Below are 18,781 nucleotides of genomic sequence, written 5' to 3'. Positions count from 1 at the left end.
TTGCACAGGGAAAAATATGATTTATGGTTTTCTTTCATTTTAATGTTAGTTTAATGCTTTGCATGTTTGGAGAGGAAGATATGATTTGTTTTTCTTTGTATTTTCTTCTTGAGCTTTGCATGTTTTGATGTTTCTTTTTTATATGATTGTTTTCCTTTATTTTAGACTTTTGAATTTTTCCTGCATGATGGGTTGTTTTGGTTTGTTTTTCCCTTGTGACAATCCATGCGCACTGGACTGAAGTAGTTGTCTGAGGAGGCGGAGTGCATTAATTGCGCTGCGTAATTGCTGCGCTCAGGTGTGAGCAAGGGCTGATTAAAGCCGACATAAAAGGAGTCTGAAGGAAAGGAGAAGGAGAACGGAATCTGCAGGAGACAGAGACGGACGCGCTGCTGGGGGAGATGCAGGCGGGATCCGTGTGCACTGATGGCCCAGTAAGGATTATTAGGGCAGAGGAGGAACCTCGCCTGTAAGTAGCGCTCCCCCTCGCTTAAAGCATAAACAGGAATATATCTTCCGACGGGGTTTTGACGCGTGGATGCTGGTGTTCTCCTTTCTTCTCTTTTTAGCTGGATCGGCCTGGAAAGGGGTGAAGCACGCCAGGGAGTGGAACAGTGCCGGAGCGCCGCAGAGTCTGTGGATCAGCCAGTGGGTGCTGCAGGCTGATCACTCGCGCACCAGAAGCAGCATAACAAGCGGAGCCCAACTTCCAGCCTCTGATTTTTAAGGAAAAACTCTTGAATTTTAGGTTTTATCAGGAGAAGAAAAGGACTGTTTTATTATGCCACTTTTGCTGTGGCTTTTTGTATAAATAAAACACTTGAACTTCAGTGCTTCACGGTTTGGGTCTTTGAGTTTTCTTCTGTGTGCGGGTAAGGCGAGCGGCGATCAGTCAAGTTAGTAAAACAAAAAACACTTGAATAAGTGTTTTTACACTGGAATAAAATATTGTTCACAAGTCGGAAATCACGAGTCTCAGTCGAGTCTGAAGTCCTTTAAATGCAAGTCTAAGTCGAGTCTGAAGTCATTAAATATGCGACTTAAGTGCGACTCGAGTACGAGTCACAAACTCGAGTCCCCATCTCTGTCTTCACATGATGATTATATTGTCCTAATGTCATGAAGCCTAATCTGCTTGCAAGCAAATTACTTGTCTAATTCAACTTAAGTATTCCGTAAAAATTCAAAAAATATCCACTGGACTTGGTTTCCAAGATTTGAAGACGTTTCGCCACCTCTCCAGGAAGCTTTCTCAATTCAAACTTAAGTATGAACATCTTAGATGGGGAACTGCATTATATATGCAGGTTGAAGATAAATAAAGCAGAACATCTGGCCAAGGTGGTAACCAAAGCACATTAGGCAAAAAACCTTTTATTGAATTGTATGCCAGTGAATTGGGTGGACACAGCGGGTGGGAAAGAACCCATGGTGCCATCGCCAACCAATATTACTCGTGTGGAGGTCTGTTGAACACCTGTGATATAGAACACCTCTGATGTCATCACCCTGAGCACAGGCTCCCCTCAGGGCTGCGTCCTGAGCCCCCTGCTGTTCACTCTGATCACACACAACGCTTCCAGATGACACTACTGTGGTGGGCCTCATTAGAGACTGCAAAAACTGCATCTAAAGAGAAGAGGTGGAGCAGCTGATGGGCTGGTGTAGAGACAACAGCTTGGTCCTGAATGCGGGGAAGACGAAGGAGATCATTGTCCATTTTAGGAAAAAATGGCCAAACCAGGCTCCACTGCTCATCAACAGCTCAGCTGTAGAAGTGGTCAGCAAAAAATAAATTCCTGGGGGAGCACATCACTGGACTGGACTGTGAACATCACCTCACTGATCAAAAAGTCACAGAAGCGCATGTACTTCCTGCAGAGGCTGAAGAGAGCCCACCTACCCTGGCCCATCCTCACGACTTCCGACAGAAGCACCATAGAGAGCATTCTGAGCAGCTATCTCACTGTGTGGTGTGGAGGCTGCAGCAACTCAGACTGGAAGAACATGAGAAGAGTGGCGAGGACTACAAAGAGGATCATCCTCTTCCCTTTATTAAAGACATTTCATCCCAGTGCTGCGTGGCACAAGCTGGTAACATTAACAACAACCCCTCAGACCCCCACCAAGGACTGTTCTCCCTGCTGCCCTCTGAGAAGAAGCTTTAAATAGCTGTAAAGAGTTAAAATGATAACCTGGTATTTTTTTTTCTGCCAGGTATCCACCATAAAGTCTCCCTATTTCACTCATTGAAGGTATGGGAATGGTCAGCCTGGAGGCTCTATGTTGATTTTTTTCTACCTGAGCACAGCAGGTTCTGCATTTGTTCATTCACCCTACCCAAAATATCACATATAATCATACAATATATTGACTTAATCCCGAATCAAGATTTCACTCTTCCCTGTAGCATTTTTTTTATTGTTGTTTTGCTTTGTTCCTGCGACACACTGGAACAAAGCAACACAACTTTAAAGACACTTCTAACTCCTCTTAAAATGAGTTGGACATAAGCTATTCATAAGTTATTTGTTTATTTTGCAAAGATATAAAGAGCGCTAAACTCGGCTCTTTCACTCATCACTGAGGCTCTGAAACAAGATAAAAAAACAGCCGAAAAAGTTCTGCAGAAATCACTAAAACATGCTATATACATTTTTAATGCAATTAAATACCTTTGTGATGGTGACTTCTAAAGATCTTAACGTATTTCGTATCGATCACATCAATCATTTGTAGTTCTTGTAGGGAAACGGGGGTCCTGAAAAGCCACACCCACAGAGACATATAGGGTCCGTTTAATAGAGCTGTTTCAGTCACCGTAGTAACATTCTCCCCCTTCGCCATCTTCCTCTCCTTTGTATCTATAGCGCTGTTTCTCTGTCTTTAAAAAACATTCTCCTTTTTTACTTTATTTTCTCTCTTCTTCCAGTGGGGTGAAATAGGCACTTCCTGTTGCCTGTTGTCATGGTGACTCATCAAATCGGTGCTCCACTGATAATGGCTTTTCATACTTGTTGCGTACGCGTTTAACTCTGAGTGGACATACTTAAAATTGATTGAACTAATTGACAGCAGCCGTTGTAAAACCGAGCACTGAGAGTTCCTGACTTTAGGCTAGATCAATTTAGAGTTGCAGATTTGATTCTGAATTTGTTTGTCATAAAACGTGTTTGTCATAAAACGTACCCCTGCAAAAATCAGCAGTTTTCCTGCTGCTGCCACCAGTAGATCCTGTCACCAGTTAATCTATCACACCAACGACCCAGTAGAAATTAGAATGATAAACAAGAAACAACCAGCAAACAAACATGTTCTTCCTTCACTGCCCACTCAGCTCCATTCACCGAGCATAAAACTATTTGATGGCTGAGGAATTTGCAATCACTCTCAGATTTTAACCGAAAAATCAACAAGTAATTTTACTCAATGTACAAATATAAAATTCTGATATTTGTGCATCTTCTTTTTTTCCTAATAAACATAAAAATCTATCTGGCCTCATTTCAGTGATTACTGTGCTTAAATCACGTAGTCCAACCATACAAATTGGAGGAAAAAGCCTATCAAATCAATCCCCCCCAAAAAAAATCTGGCAAAAAGCTAAGCAAATAATAATCTTGTTCTTTTAATTCTGCCCAAGCCTAAGACTCAAATATTACAATTTTTGATCAAATTCCAGCTATCTGAACACTAACACATGTTGAAAGTAATCATTTATAATATCCTGTGTAGTATTTAGATAAATATATTCACCCTTTTTTTAATTTGATAGAGGAACATATGTCATAAAATGAACACGTATAACAATTAATCCTGTATATAAAAACATTTTCATCCACTACAGCTCTTCAACAACACAACCAAATCGTGTTCTAGGAAAGGCCTTGTAAAACTAAATGTTAAAGAGAATTTTGACCACTAATGTAGGCTGCAACAAATTTTTACCATCTATTAGAGAGTGTTTAGAGGAAGTGCACTTTACACTGTTCAACCAATCAGGACAATTTTCCCCTTATAGACTTTGAAGGTTTTTGTGAGCGAACCGTCACTTGGCTTGGAGGGTGTCAGCTCTGCAAGACAAATACATTTTGCCACAATGTTTAGAAGACTGTTTGCTTTGTTTCTTCTTACTACAACATGTAAGTATATATTATTGAATAGAATAATTAACATATGAAAGGATTTCCATGTTTTGTGTATTAGGACATGTAGTTAATGCTTTACTTATATTTAGTGTTCTACCTGTTTCAGATTTAACTCAAGCTAATGAGGTCCCTCATCAGGTCCCTTTGAAAGTGGTTGAAGTTGGTGAGAATGTTACTCTTCATTGTCCAGTTTCGACAAAGGAAGGCAAATTCTTCTACTGGTACAAGCAGACACCTGGATATATGCTCCAGACAGTTGCTACAGCAGCTTTATCAGATCCCAAACTAAGTGAGCAATTTGACAACAGTCGCTTTAAATTAACAAAGGGGAATTCTCAGTTTTCTCTTACTATCAGAAATATCAGTAAAGAGGATGAAGCGACTTATTTATGTCAAAATGGGACCGCCTATTTTCAGACTTTTTCGACAGGGATATATTTGGCTTCAGGCTGTTGAACATCTAGGAGTTAAAGTAGGACCCCCACGTAGTTGTCCTCCAAAAGTCCCAGAGCAGCCAGGCGAATGGGTAACAGTACGCAGAAAGCATAGTGGTGGATCTCTGCCCACTGGTCACCACCAACCCATCCACGTTTCTTACAGATTCTCCACACTCAGTGATGGACCCACCGAAAAGCCCACTCTGGAAATTGGCAGCTCCATAGTCAGAAACGTGGCATTACGGCAGTGTTTTTCAATCCTGGTCCTTAAGGCACCCTGCTCTGCATGTTTTGGATGTTTCTGAGGTTCAACAAACCTGATTCAGGTGATTGCAGTTCAGCAAAGCCTGATAATCTGCTATCAATTGATAACAGGTGTGTGAAAGCTGAGAAACATCTAAAAACATGCAGGGCAGTGTGCCTTGAGGACCAGGATTGAAAAACACTGCATTAGAGACACCAGGGATCATAGTCAAGAATTTGCTAGGGGCCGGAACAGGCAACATCAAATCCTACCTGAAACTGCTGTCTAAGGATAAGGTTACATACAGTAAGATTGTTATTCACGCTGGCAATAATGACCCTCGGTTACACCGATTGGAGGTAAATAAAATTAGTGTTGCTTTGGTGTGTAAGTTTGCCCCCAAAAAAAGTCTGGTCCCCTCCCTGATCTGACCAGTGATTACATGTTTGGCCGCATGCCGTTATTTAACCACTGGCTGTCTAGGTGGCGTCCTGAAAATGACGTGGGCTACATTAATAATTGGCAATCCTTTTGGGCAACGCCTTGTCTGATTCAGAGAGCCGGCATCCATCCCACTTTGGATGGTGCAGCTCTTCTTTCCAGGAATCTGGCCAAATGTATTAGTCCTCCAAAACCCTGACTGCCCAGGGAGTCAGACCAGGAAACATAGTCGTACTTTAACACACATCTCTGCAGCTTCTCTACTTTTACCCACTCTTTACTCCATCCAGACAGTGTCTTGCCCACGACCAAAATCTAATAAATTAGCAAAGATTCCCAAAGGAGTAAATCATGATAATCGAATTAAAATTATAGTAACCCCAGGTGGGGAAAAAGTTAAAACAATTAAATGTGTATTATTCAACATAAGATCTCTTTCCTTAAAAAAACGATGTTAGTTAATGACTTGATTTGTGATAACCACATTGATTTATATTGCCTTAAAGAAACTTTGCTGCAGCAAGAGGATTATGTAAGCATGAGGCAAATCCTTCTAGTTATTTAAATGTTCACATACCCACAAATTCTGTGCGAGGAGGCTTAGCAACAATCTTTCAGTCTGACTTACTGATTACCATAAAGGAAGTTAATAATTACAACTCTTTTGAACATTTAATCCTTAGTTTCCCTCATCCAAGTTAAAAAGCAAGAAAACCTGTTCTTCTTGTAACTTTTTATTATCAACCAGGTCCTTACTCTGAATTTTTAGATGAGTTTTCAGAGTTCCTATCTGATTTGGTGTTAAATACTGATAGGGTCATCATAGAGGGGGATTTTAACACCCATACTGACATTGAAGGTGATAGCTTAAGTGCAGCCTTTAATGCTATCTTAGACGCTGAATAGTCCCACACATTCTTATCTTCATACTTTGGAACTTGTGTTGACATATGGCATTGTTTTGATTTTATGTTCTTTTCGATTCCCAGCCAGCTGGGAATTTATATTTCTGATACTTTAAGATGTTTATTTCCCTCCCCGGTAGCGGTGGTGAAATATCTTCTTTAATCAGATATTATTTCGGCTGTTATATATTGTTTATGACACACAGTCCTACTAACTGTGTGTTAGAACAATAGATGAAAGAGTGATTCAAGCACTAATCATTGTCAAACAGTAAATTCACATACATGGAATAAATTCACCACAATTTCTGTTCAAAATTTAAGAGTTTATTAACAAAAATCATTCAGCTCCAAGTCAAACATATTCCAGTTCAACACTCTCAACTAAGACTAGTAAAACTCGACTAAACTAAACTACTATGTACAAAGAGGAAGGGAAGCATGGTTAAAAACCATATTAGAGTTTAACATGGATCTTGTGTTTGAAACCAAAGTTTATCTGGAAGAATTTGGGATATGATTAAATTAGGTTTTCACTAATTTAAAAGAAATTGGAATGTTTTCAGACCAATTCCCAATGCAAATCCATGAGGTGAATAAAACATTATTTGGCCAAAAAATGTTTTAGTGAATGATTTGCTTAATCAAGAAGCAAAAACCTTTAGTCAAATGGGAGAGATAGTAGCTGATTAAAAAAGAGGTATGTGTTCATGCGAGATGCAAGGATACCTAACATTAAAAATGGCTCACTGTGACTGCCCGCCACACTGCTGATTGTTTGGAAGAGACTACTTGTTGAGATCTGTGGATCTGTAATTCTGCCTGTGTCTGTTTCTGTCAGTGTCTGCGCCTGAGTTGTTTGTACAGTGTTTACTTTTCTTTTTTGTAGTTATAACAGTAGTTATTCTTAATGCCCCCCAGATTGTAAAAGAAAAACACAGATTCTTGTCAAACAAACTCCAGAGTCAACATCAGTCCAGGAGGGTGACACAGTTAATCTACACTGTTCTCTTCTTACCAAGACTTCTATAAACTCATTGCAATGTCCATCTAACTACAGTGTTTACTTGTTCAAAGCTGGATCAGGAGAATCCTACCCAAGCTTAATTTACACTCCCAACAACAGCAGTGATGTTCAGCAAAGGAGCTGTGTCTACAAACTGTCCAAAACTATACAGAACTCCTCAGATACTGGGATATACTACTGCGCTGTGATCACATGTGAGAAGATCCTGTTTGGAGAAGGAACTAAAGTACAAAAAAGTATGTATAATGAATAATATATAGTTAATTTTTTCCCTAAAGGTGTAGAAAATTCATACATTTGGTTAATAAACAGCAAATTTTGAGAAAAATGTATTTCTTTGAAAAAAATACATAAAATAGGAAACATTTTTGGGTTAAATTTATAGATCCAGAAAGATTATGTGGAAATGTATCTTTTATTGTAAAACTTTGCTTAAAGTGATATCCCTGCCCGTGCTACTACTGTTTAGCTATATTGAAATGTTTTATTTAGTTTTAACTAAAAAACTAATAAACTAATGCAATGTTTACTATTTAGCAGTTCATTAATTCACACCTTGCCTGTTTTATTTAAAATGCTGAAATTTAACATTTCTCTAAACATTTTTTCAACACTTGATCTGGAAACATTTGCTATAAATCACAATAATTAATATCAATACAAAGAACAGCAAACTTTTCTTATTTGACATCTTTATTCTTTCAGAGTCACAAGTCGGTCCTGTTGTCCTTGCACTGGCTGTGCTGTTGACTTGTTGTGTGACTGCAATTGTTGCTCTTATTGTCTACATCAACTGCACAGTTTTTGTAAATTTCAAAGGTAGGTTTGCTGTAATTAAAACTATTCAAAAGATTAAGGTACATGACAAAAAATTATGTATTCCAGGCTATTTTATTTTTTTACAGACACTATTCTAAATCTTTACTCACTGTGACATACAGTAGTCTGTAGTTTTTTTGTTGTTTTTTTTACTAGTTAGTTGAGTTCGGTTAATATAATGCATAGATGCAACAATGCATCTATCTATAAGGATGGACGGATGGAAAGACAGACAGTATATAGAAAGTTTCAATAAAAATAATCCTAACAATGTATGCAGGAGTTTGTGTGTGTATATGTTTGTTCCGATTATACATACATTTATCTTCTCTTTCACATTATAATATAGAACAAGATTTTAAAGGTTGCAGGTATTTGAGCAATTTGACTTTTGTTTTGTACTACATTTACATAAGGAAAGACATATGTTAAGATTGCAAAAATGTATGACTGTTTTGTTTTTGTTAATGGTGTGTCACATTTGTAATAAATTCCAAAAGACCAGCTTATTGATGAAATGATGAGTTTGCACATATTTGGGGTATTTTAGCTTGTTGTGACAGCCTAATTTTTTTGTTTACAGGGAAAAACAAAGGCCGATCTGGACAAAAAGAGTCATCAGTGAACCAGACAAGAGACCCAGTAAGTCTCTGATTACCACTTACCACTAAATATCGGAGAAAATAATCATCCTAATCATCCTTAACTGAGAGAATTAAGGCTTAATATTAAAATATTAAGGTTTTTAAATACATTTGACTTCATGTGGATTACCACATGGTTTTACGTTTTATCATTTTCCATCTAATACATGGTAGAATAATTTTGTATAGCAGGACTAATATTTGCATTTCTGATCAATACTGATTCATTTTCATGAATCTATGATAGACTGCTTTAATGGAAATGTATTGATTATTTAAAGTGCACAGCACTTTTTATTTGTAACTTTCCTTTCTTATACCAATAAGTTATATTCATATTGTACCTGACATCCTAGGTATAGAGAGTGTCTGGATGTTTGCACCTGTTTTAACAGGTGCCAGAATAAAAATGTATTTAATCACAGAGCAAAAAAAAATTCATAAAATTGCAAGTCATGTAGCAGCACTTTTATATTTTATAAACATAAATAAATAGAACTTATAGTCTCAAAAAATTATATTTTGCTCTATAAGTTGCCCACATAAATGTGAAATGGTTTTGTTTGCAGTAGCAAACGGAGGAAATGGCTTTACCCAAAGTAAAGTATATGAATATGGGATATGGCATAAAATGACCGGACCCAAATTTGTTTGATGATAATAAATAATGCAAAATAATTATCATTTGCAGGGTGAAGATGCAGACGAAGCGAGTTACGTAGCTCTAAATTTCTCCGCAAGTAAGACAAAAGGCAAGAAGAGAAGAATGGAAACGCAACCAGAGTGCCTGTATTCAGCTGTAAGAACAGGTCAGCCCACACGACAGGGAGTGTCTTAGAAGAGAACCTGTTTGTGTAAAACTGAAACACCATGTTTCCATGACCAACAATAAATTTATGTTGTAAAAGGTGTTGCTGTTCTAAGGATTATCTAATTTAAGGCAAACATTTCTTAAAGGATTTGATGGTGGTAAAGAAAAAGTATGTTTACAATAAAGATTTAGCATCAAAGCTGATGCATTTACACAAAGTATATGCTGGCATACTTTTGGATGAGTTGCTTTATATTGCACTATGAAGTGACAGGGTATGCGTCCTTCCGTCCATCCATCCAACCATCCATCTGTCGTCTGTGCCCACCTGTCCTTGCAGGGTCATGAGGGGGCTGATATCCATCCCCAGCATTGTGTGGGATATCATTTTGAGCAGTATCATTTTTTGGCATGATAATATTTTCAATGTAAATGTGTGCGAGTAACTGTTTTATATATAAAATAATCCTTTGTGTATTGTGTGTGTATCTGTTCAGTTGCCACTTTGATGTGTTTAAAAAAAAAACTCTTTTTGTCAAAGCGCATCCTGCTAATCATGCACTAAATAAAACACATTTTAAATGTAATTGTTTCTCAATATTATAGTTTGTTTTGTATTAAATAAAATAGATCAAATATAATCAAAATTATGAATTACTTGTCTTTATATCATATATATATATATATATATATATATATATAAAAAGCTGGAAAATGAACTTGATGTGTTTGAGGGTGTTATACTGCCCTCTGCAGATCCTGTGGCTTCACATACTCTACCCAACAAAAAATGAGAAATGAATTGGTAACACTTTTTAAAAATGTTTTGTTGTGTACCAGATAAAATATTTGTCAGAGATGTTCACACATTGTAAATATCTGTTCAAATGTTTATTGAAATACAATCTGTAAATGTTAGAATAAACACAATTTTAGAGATGATTGACAAAATGGAAAAAGAGACATGAATACTTCATATTTCATTTTAACACCTTTTATAAACGACTAAGTGCAGAAGTTGCCTACCTCAGCATTTCATTTCTCAGAGTAGCAGGAAGTCAGTTAGATAGGTTTATACAACTTTGCTCAGTTATTACTTTCACAATTGTTCATTGCGAAATGTTACAGCCCAATTTCATCTTGTCTACTGACTTCCAATCTTTGAGGGAATCTGTTAATTTTTTGATTTTCAACTTTAAGCATTTAAGTTTATTTGAGTATGTAGTTTATGTATTGTTTCCTGCTCGATAATTTTGTTATGTCCCAAATGGTCGATTTAATTATGGCTTTGAAGTTACAGTAGCAGTCCCACAACTATCAGCTATCAACTATCGGAACCTGAAAAGAAAGAAAGATACATTTCTAGTTGATTTTACTTACATTATAAAGGTAGTAGGTAAACTTTTGTTTTTCTAGTTGAACAACCTTGAACTGTTTAACACTGGAAAACTTCACTGAGCTCTTTTAAATTCTGCCTTTTAAAAGAGCCCAGTTTTAGACTACATTGTTTACAAAAGCTGCCACTGCTGAATTTTACTGATCTGTATTGTGATAAGAGTAGAAGTGTGCTAACACAGAAAATAAAAATACATTACTCAGAGCCATAGACCTTGCACAGCACTGAATGTTATTGGCACTGATGCCCACGAGGGACAGAGTTCCCTTTATAGTTTTTCAGTCTTGTCCAAAAACAGTCACTTCTAGAAGTAAAAACATAAAACCCTCATGGTGTTGTATAAGGCCTCTTGCTGCAGTTACGTGCTTCATGGTGATATAAAAAAGTCCCAGCTTTGACTCTTTATTTCTCTCCAAAAGGTTTGAGAGCAACATAAATCTTCTCCCTCTTTGCTGCTTCCGCATCTCTTCCACTTATATTTTTTAACACAGTAAAGACAGCTGTAGAGTAAATCCGTCTATCCTCTTCTTCCTGAACAAATTTTAAAACAAATATTGAATATCAGCGACACTTTCAATGAAGTAAATTAATTATCCATTGTTAACAGAACATTTTTATACAACCAATCATTGTCAAAGAGGTTTAAAACAGACAGACATTAAAACAAAATTACTGGAGACACAAACATTGGTTAACCAAATGATCATGTAATAATACCAATAACATGGCTGTAAAGATAGAGACATATCAGAGAGTTATTGGGAAACTCAATCTGAGCATGTCAGTAAATAGCAATGCTTTTTTTTAAATTTACCTGTAAATTATACTTTTTACTGTTTCCATGTAGAGAATCATTAGCTGCAAAATGGAAGAGGAAAATCCACATACAAAATTAATATTTTTATTATAAAATACTAACGCTTTCTGACAACAAAATCTGTAGTGACACTATATGTTGTAAAAAATATTGCATTACCTGTGTAAAAATCTCCCTTTGTCCAGAAGGTGGTCATAACAAACGCAAAAACACATATAGCCACAAGAGTAAACATCAGAGGCCTCTCATAATCTTTCCATCTGCTGCCTTGTGAATCTTAAAAAAACAAAGACATAAAGACATCATGTAAAACACAAATAGCATATAAAGTTAGACCCAAATATATTCACACTTCAGAATTGTTTAGAGTAATCTTGATGTTTTACCAACATATTTATGCTAACCAAATGATAAAATAATAATTTTTAGTAATTAACCTAGAAGAGACTGGAATCTGACAGAGAACGAAGAGTTGATTATTAGAGCAATTGAAAGGAAGTCTTCAGATCTAAAAGACTTGGAACTCAAACATAAGCAATCATTATAAAACATCATATATTTGACATTTCTTTATTTAATGACATGTAAATAAATCAAGGTTCAAAAAATGCGTTGGTCGATTATCTTCCAAGAGGTGCTTTTCTCATTTCTAATCAGAAACAATGTTTTCGCTTGGAATCATATCATTATATATAAAAATTTTCCAGGTATTCCAGTATGTATCTGGATTCATTTAAATTCCAAATTGCCCATCAAAAATATTTTACACCATTACACCTGTTAGCTAATTGCCTACTTGCTTCTGTTGTCATTCAAAAACCCAAAATTTTAGTCAACAGAAGTTTGTTTTAGACACAGATAGGCTAGATTGGAGGCAGCTGGACTTTCTCTCAGTTTTTTTATATTCTAGCCAACATAATTGAAAAAGATTCCTCAGTGTGTCTTGAAATATCTTAAGAGGCAACTGAAAAATCCAGTTAGTCTTTTAGCCCTTTTTGAAGTGGAAACACTTACCTTCAACTGTACTTTGAATTTGGGTTCCGTTTCCAAATATAATCTCCCCACAGAGGGCCAGTGCACAGTAGTACATCCCACTATCAGAGAAGTTGACCTTCTTTGAAAAGTGATACACGCAGCTTTTTGAATGGGATGATATGTCAGGCTGCCTGTCACACTTGTAAGGAGTGTTTGTATCTGTGTAGATGATGCTTTCAAGGAATGTGTCTTTTTTGACTCCAAACCACAACACTGTTTGGTCACCTGGACAGGTCCCCATCTGGTAACGAGAGAAGACTGAACACTGGAGGGTAACAGAGTCCCCAGGGTGCACTGGATCAGATATATCTGGCTGCTGAACAATAGTATTGTCTATTGCTCTTGTATTGCTGTCTATTAAATGCAAGAGAGAAAATAACATCAAAAATCAAAGGAGAAATTTCCACGTTCTGACATATAAATTCTTTGAAAAAGTTAATTACCTCTTAAAGACAAATAGGTTCCAGTCCACTCATCTGTCCTCCAGGTCATGACTGCACAATGATATACTGCTTCATCCTCTTTAATAGTTTTCAGAATGGTCAATGTGCTCTTGTTCTGCGTTAAGCTTAAAGCAAATCGTGAGGAAGGAAACCCTTGCTCCAAACCAGGATTAAGGGTAGCCTTTAACTGTTTTGTTATTAATTTAAGACTGTCTCCAAGACTCTGTTTGTACCACATGACTCGGGTGCTGCTGTAGTCCGAATCATAGAACAAGCAAGTTAAGTTGACAGGTTCACCCAATTCTCCTTTGATTACGGAAATCACCGAGTCTGAAAGTATTAAAAGTATCAAAAATTGTTATTAATGAAGGATACCTATGGCATTCAACTTAAATTTACCCGTGCACATGTAATTAGGATTAATATTTATAGACTGCCTGATAGATGGTACATTGCCTTAAAAACGCCATACTTTAAAAATCAAACTGTCAAAAAAAAAAAATGAACAGAGAAATGAAAAAATACTTACATCCTTGATGGAGAAAAATCAGAACAATCCATATATGTATCATCTTGATGGTGTTATATTTCGTTTGTGGGTGGATGTAATATGTCCCACTGTCTCATGCAGCCTTACAATAGCACATTTTATACCTTGATTTCCTGTCTTGCTGGGGCTTTCTTGAGGTCAGTTTTTGAGGTGTGGTGCGCTGTTTTTAAAATGGGTGAAACTACACATTTTGAAAGACCATGTAACCGCAGGATGTAACACTAGTTTCAACAGAAAACTGAAAACACTTTTTTCCCTAAAATTCTCAGATTCTCATTAGGTGTTTTACATTACATTAAGTGGTTCTTTTGAACTCTAACACCTTTTAAAACTTGTTTTAAATAGTTACCGCTGATCCCAAGACCAAAAAACCTCAGTAGATGAAATGCCTATGGAATTATTGAGGGAGGATTGTCGTCAAAATATGTTGCGTAGTAGTCTGAATATGTACTATTTTTTTAACATTGAAATCTTGATTTCGGCACCTATTAACTAGTTACTACAAAAATGCAGGTAGACATGTATTATTTTATATTGTTAAAAACAAATCAACACTAAACCCACATAGACTAAAGACATAATACAAAATGCATTTTACTAGTATAATCAAACCTCATAATTTTTACATCATGTTATCCAGACATTTCACCTATCTCAGGATGCTGGATGTATTCAAGTAGCAATAAGCCAAGTTGCACTACTAGGTGGACTATTGAGCACTTTCTGTAGACCAAAAAAAAAGAAATGTGACCAGCTGCTCCTTCTACAATTTGTAAGCATATATTAGAAGAAGTAAGTAAACTGTACAATGTTGTTAGCAAGATAACTTTCTTTTCACAAATGGTTGTCTTTCATGTAAAATTTTGATCATTGCACTTAATCCCTCCACCTGTTACTAACCTATATAAGCTACTTCCTGACTAGTTGACTGGGCTAGATTGTTGAAAGCTTCTTTCCAGGTAAATGACCAGCGTTACTCGTGTCTGCCTGCCTGATTCTGACCTATTTCTGGCTCCTGATTTTCTAAGCTTCCCTGAACCCTATTGGACCTGTCATTGTGAGTTTTTTGGATCTCTGACCAGTTTTCTGTGCCCTGTCCCTGCTTTTTGATTCTTCTCCAGGGAATCTTGGCATCTCTAACCACCTGGCTCTGACACTGGACTCGTCCTTGGACCTCAAACATTGGTTTGCTCCTGCCTGTCTCTGCTGTAATGGATCAGACTGGTTCTACCCCTCAAGCTCCAAAATTAGCCTAGTCCTTGTGAGTCTGTGAAAGCTCAAGCCACCTATGACATCACTGTCCCTTCTATCACATGCTTGGAGGATTCCTGGAACCTGCAATCCCTTATTCCTTTCCTTAAAAGGTTAGGGGCTTTCTCCTTTTGGTCACATTAAGACATAGAATTATTGCAGCCACTATCTCCTTCTCTGCATTCCAAAGGTTTGTTTCTACTACTGATCTGTCCCCAGGGTGTTTGAACCTATTCTGTGAATAAATCTGTTAGCTCTTTTTTGTGTCTGGCTGATGACTAAGTCTCAAAATCTCTCACAATGTTCCATTCAGTCATCATTAGGTGGAGATCCATTATAGCAGACAGGTGGCAGATACAAGCAGCAGGTGATGAGTTTTAGCTCAATGATTCTTGACGTAAAAATGGTGGGATGCAGCCACTTCACCAGCAAATCTGACCCGAGCTCCGGATCTTCTACCTCATGGAATATGATGGCGAGATGGACTGTTGGGGTCTATCCTTTCCATGCTAAAGGACCAAAGGAAGAGGGCATACTTCCTGCTGTCTGGGTTTAAAATCCCACTGTCCCAGAATGTAACGTCAGAGCAATGGGCTATGTTAGTTGTAATTGATCCCATGACACTAGTTTTATGAATGACACGCCACCTAAATCAATGAATCACAACCACAGTTTTTCAGATACAAAACAAAGCCACCATCAAACAACTCATGCAACAGTCCATATAAACAAGAGTGTAACATAAAAACAAAAATTACAAGGCTGGAGATGAGGCTTAAACATCAGCAAGGATATACATGCTAGTCTTATTTGGTAGGAGAATATTGCTGACTGAGGAAAAGTGGACTTCCAGCCACCTAAGACTATAGCAACATAACTATAGAGGCTCAAGATAGTCTATCCCACTCATCTTAGAAATAAAGGTTTAATTCTAGTCTTAAAAGTAGGCAGGATGTCTGGCTCTCTATGCAAATTTGATAGCTGGTTCCACGGCAGAGGAGTTTGAAAACTAAAAGATCTGCCTCCATTCTGTTTAAAGGCTCTCTAGGAACCAGCCACTAACCCACAGCCAGGAAGCAGAGTGCTCTCTTTGGAAAATTATAGAAAAACTACATCTTTGGTATAAGATAGAGCTTGATAATTAACTGCTTTGTACATGGGAAGGAGAACATGAAAACTTCTCTGGATTTAACATTGAATCTAGAGGTGCCAATAAAAAAAGATCTAGAATAGGATGAATATGAAATGTTTTTATTTTTTTTTTATCAGAACTCTAGCTCTGTGGCTTTATAAACACTGTAGGCCTGCAAATTAGTTTTGCAGTTTTCCAGATAGTAAAGAATTATTCAGTGTTCTCATAATCAAGCGGCACTTAAAAAATGCTGATAGAGGTTCTCAGTCATCCAGATCATAGTCATTCCGTGAAAATTAAAAAAATATCCACTGGACTTGATTTCCAAGATTTGAAGACGTTTCGCCACCTCTCCAGGAAGTTACAATCCCCACTTAACGGCAATCCCCCCCCTTTAACGACCGACCCTCAGAATCATAGACAGGTTTTAGATATTACAGGCTAACGATGGAACCAAACAACCCATTCATCGGTTACCATTTGCATGTTTCCAAGCGATGGATCCAGACATTTGAATTGAGAAAGCTTCCTGGAGAGGTGGCGAAACTTCTTCAAATCTTGGAAACCAAGTCCAGTGGATATTTTTTGAATTTTTACGGAATCACTTAAAAAATGTTTGTTTTTTTATGAAAAGTCCGATCATATTCAGAAAACAAACTTCTGAAAGTACTTCAAATATGAAATAATTACGTACTGTTCAATAAATGATAAATGTTTTTAATTAAGAGTAATTTTATTTGAAGGTGCTTTGCCGTAGACATCAATGTTTGTTGAAGACAAACTGCCAACTACCTTTTGATGTCACGGTGGGGTATCGGCTGTTGAGCAAGTCCCAATGCTGTATCTGGTGTTCGTCACAACGCTCTATTATTCGTGTCGTCTTGAAAACATTCTTCTTCAAAATGTTAGAGATATTACGCATTTTTTTTCTGCCAAGAAGTTTAAATGCAAATCCTCCCTCTTCAAGTAGGCAATGCAACACCCATCCATGATGCATCATGAATCGAAAAGGTGAAATGCCTAATTTTTTTCACTTTTACCCGTCATATCAAACTGCCATGCAGGTGGGCAGTCAATTTAACTATAGCTCTCACGAATTTCAATGGTGAAGTCCTCTTGAAATCTTAAATAATTGTTGTTGATTGCAGGGGTGTCTAGTAGTTCCCATTGATTTTGCTTGTAAAGCGGGAAGAATGGTGCTAGGCCTACCGCACTGTGACGTCACTGCAAGAAGATGTCAGAAGAGAGGTGTTAATATATTTTAGCAAAAATGGCAGTGATCACAACAAAAATTATTATTTTCATTCTTTTAATGATTAATGCTAAATTCATTAATTCACCCTCAAGCCTATAAATTTTTGGTAAAAATAATGATCCATTGATCATTCCTTGCTGACCGGACTTTTCCTTTAAGAACTGCTTGATAGTGAGTAGCACTATTAAGTAGCTTTGTTGTATTTCTGTCTCAAATAAAACTAAGTTTAAGTTTATCTTAATGTGTAGTTTTTGCAAGTCTATCTCATAATTAGCAGGGTTTTCATGGATTCTAGAAATATTTTAATAATATTTAAAAGTTTTGTCAAGTATAAATCCAATTCTTACACTCTGAATAAAGTCCTTCATGGTGAGAAGCTTGTAGAACCTGAATTTGATTTTGATTACTGAGTATGTAATGATATAATTTGAAACGAATTAAATTTAAAAAATTTTTGTTTAAAAATGTATCTCACTCAATAGAAACTGGATTCCTTTGCTTTCAAAAAGTTTTTTGTCACATTGAAAATTTTATTAATTTAATTTCTTTTATAAACTTTCAGATGTGTAAGTCAAATTTTGGTCATTATGAGAATGTCATGTTAATAAGTTCTTTAGAAAATAATATTGACAAAGATACTGGATTGTCATGAAATAGCTTTCAGTTTAAAAAAAAACACATTTCCTCCAAACCACAATTGTGAAGCTGTCTTTTGTTGCTACCAGTCAGTTCATTTCTTCTCACTATTTATAAGTTGTTTATTAACCAGCTGTTTTTTATTGTAAAAGGTAATAACAGACCTTGCAGCTCTTTAAGTTTATCTCTTATTTTTTAATGCTGACCCAGCAAAGATAAACTTTTATTAAAATTTTGCTCCTTAAACTACACTTTATCAGTCTATCAGGCTACATTTTTATCTGTAGTTTTTGTTTGAAACAAATTCAGCTAAAAAAAACAGTACAAAACATTATATACTGCAACGCTATTTATTTGGAAATATTAAAAAATACAACTGAATATCTAGCATCCACTCATAAAAATATAAAGCACACACGATTTTTATGAAACAAGGAAATTACAAGAATTAGAAATAATTTTTGATAGTTGTGCTAAACAGTTTCCACAAAGCAAGACAATACAGGAATAAACTTTCAGAAGCAGAACTGAAACTTCTTTCTTTCTTTCTTTCTTTCTTTCTTTCTTTCTTTCTTTCTTTCTTTCTTTCTTTCTTTCTTTCTTTCTTTCTTTCTTTCTTTCTTTCTTTCTTTCTTTCTTTCACCTCTGTTCTCATTAAATAAGCAAAAAGTACATATGCTAACCCTGATTTTGATTCTAGTTCAAATACAAATATAGAATTTCACCAGAAACATACACTCAGTAGTGAAAGCAGAAAAAGTTAACGATACCTTATTGACATCTATATATT

The 18,781-nt window shown here is 36.4% G+C and overlaps 1 protein-coding gene across 1 annotated transcript; it reads right to left on the bottom strand.

Moving 5' to 3' along the window:
* Positions 1–10,363: 10,363 nt before the first annotated feature.
* Positions 10,364–13,827, bottom strand: LOC119777313. Its single transcript, XM_038276140.1, has 6 exons — positions 13,697–13,827; positions 13,168–13,497; positions 12,704–13,078; positions 11,849–11,965; positions 11,687–11,730; positions 10,364–11,403 (listed from the first exon to the last, which is right to left on the bottom strand). The coding sequence occupies exons 1-6, from the start codon at positions 13,737–13,739 to the stop codon at positions 11,275–11,277; spliced, it is 1,038 nt and encodes a 345-aa protein (XP_038132068.1). The 5' UTR covers positions 13,740–13,827; the 3' UTR covers positions 10,364–11,274.
* Between the last annotated feature and the right edge of the window lie 4,954 nt (positions 13,828–18,781).

The sequence above is a fragment of the Cyprinodon tularosa genome, unplaced genomic scaffold, assembly GCF_016077235.1.
Source record: "Cyprinodon tularosa strain WSP-4 unplaced genomic scaffold, ASM1607723v1 ctg122, whole genome shotgun sequence".
NCBI classification, from domain to species: domain Eukaryota; kingdom Metazoa; phylum Chordata; class Actinopteri; order Cyprinodontiformes; family Cyprinodontidae; genus Cyprinodon; species Cyprinodon tularosa.
The sequence above is the reverse complement of the archived record's forward strand: the minus strand, read 5'-3'. Positions and strand labels throughout refer to the sequence as shown.

Coding starts and splice junctions, on each gene's coding strand:
- LOC119777313 (XM_038276140.1), bottom strand. CDS start 13,739: ATGATACATATATGGATTGTTCTGATTTTTCTCCATCAAGGAT. Junction 13,498..13,696: donor GATTTTTCTCCATCAAGGAT/GTAAGTATTTTT, acceptor TAATACTTTCAG/ACTCGGTGATTTCCGTAATC. Junction 11,966..12,703: donor AATTCAAAGTACAGTTGAAG/GTAAGTGTTTCC, acceptor TGTTTTTTTAAG/ATTCACAAGGCAGCAGATGG.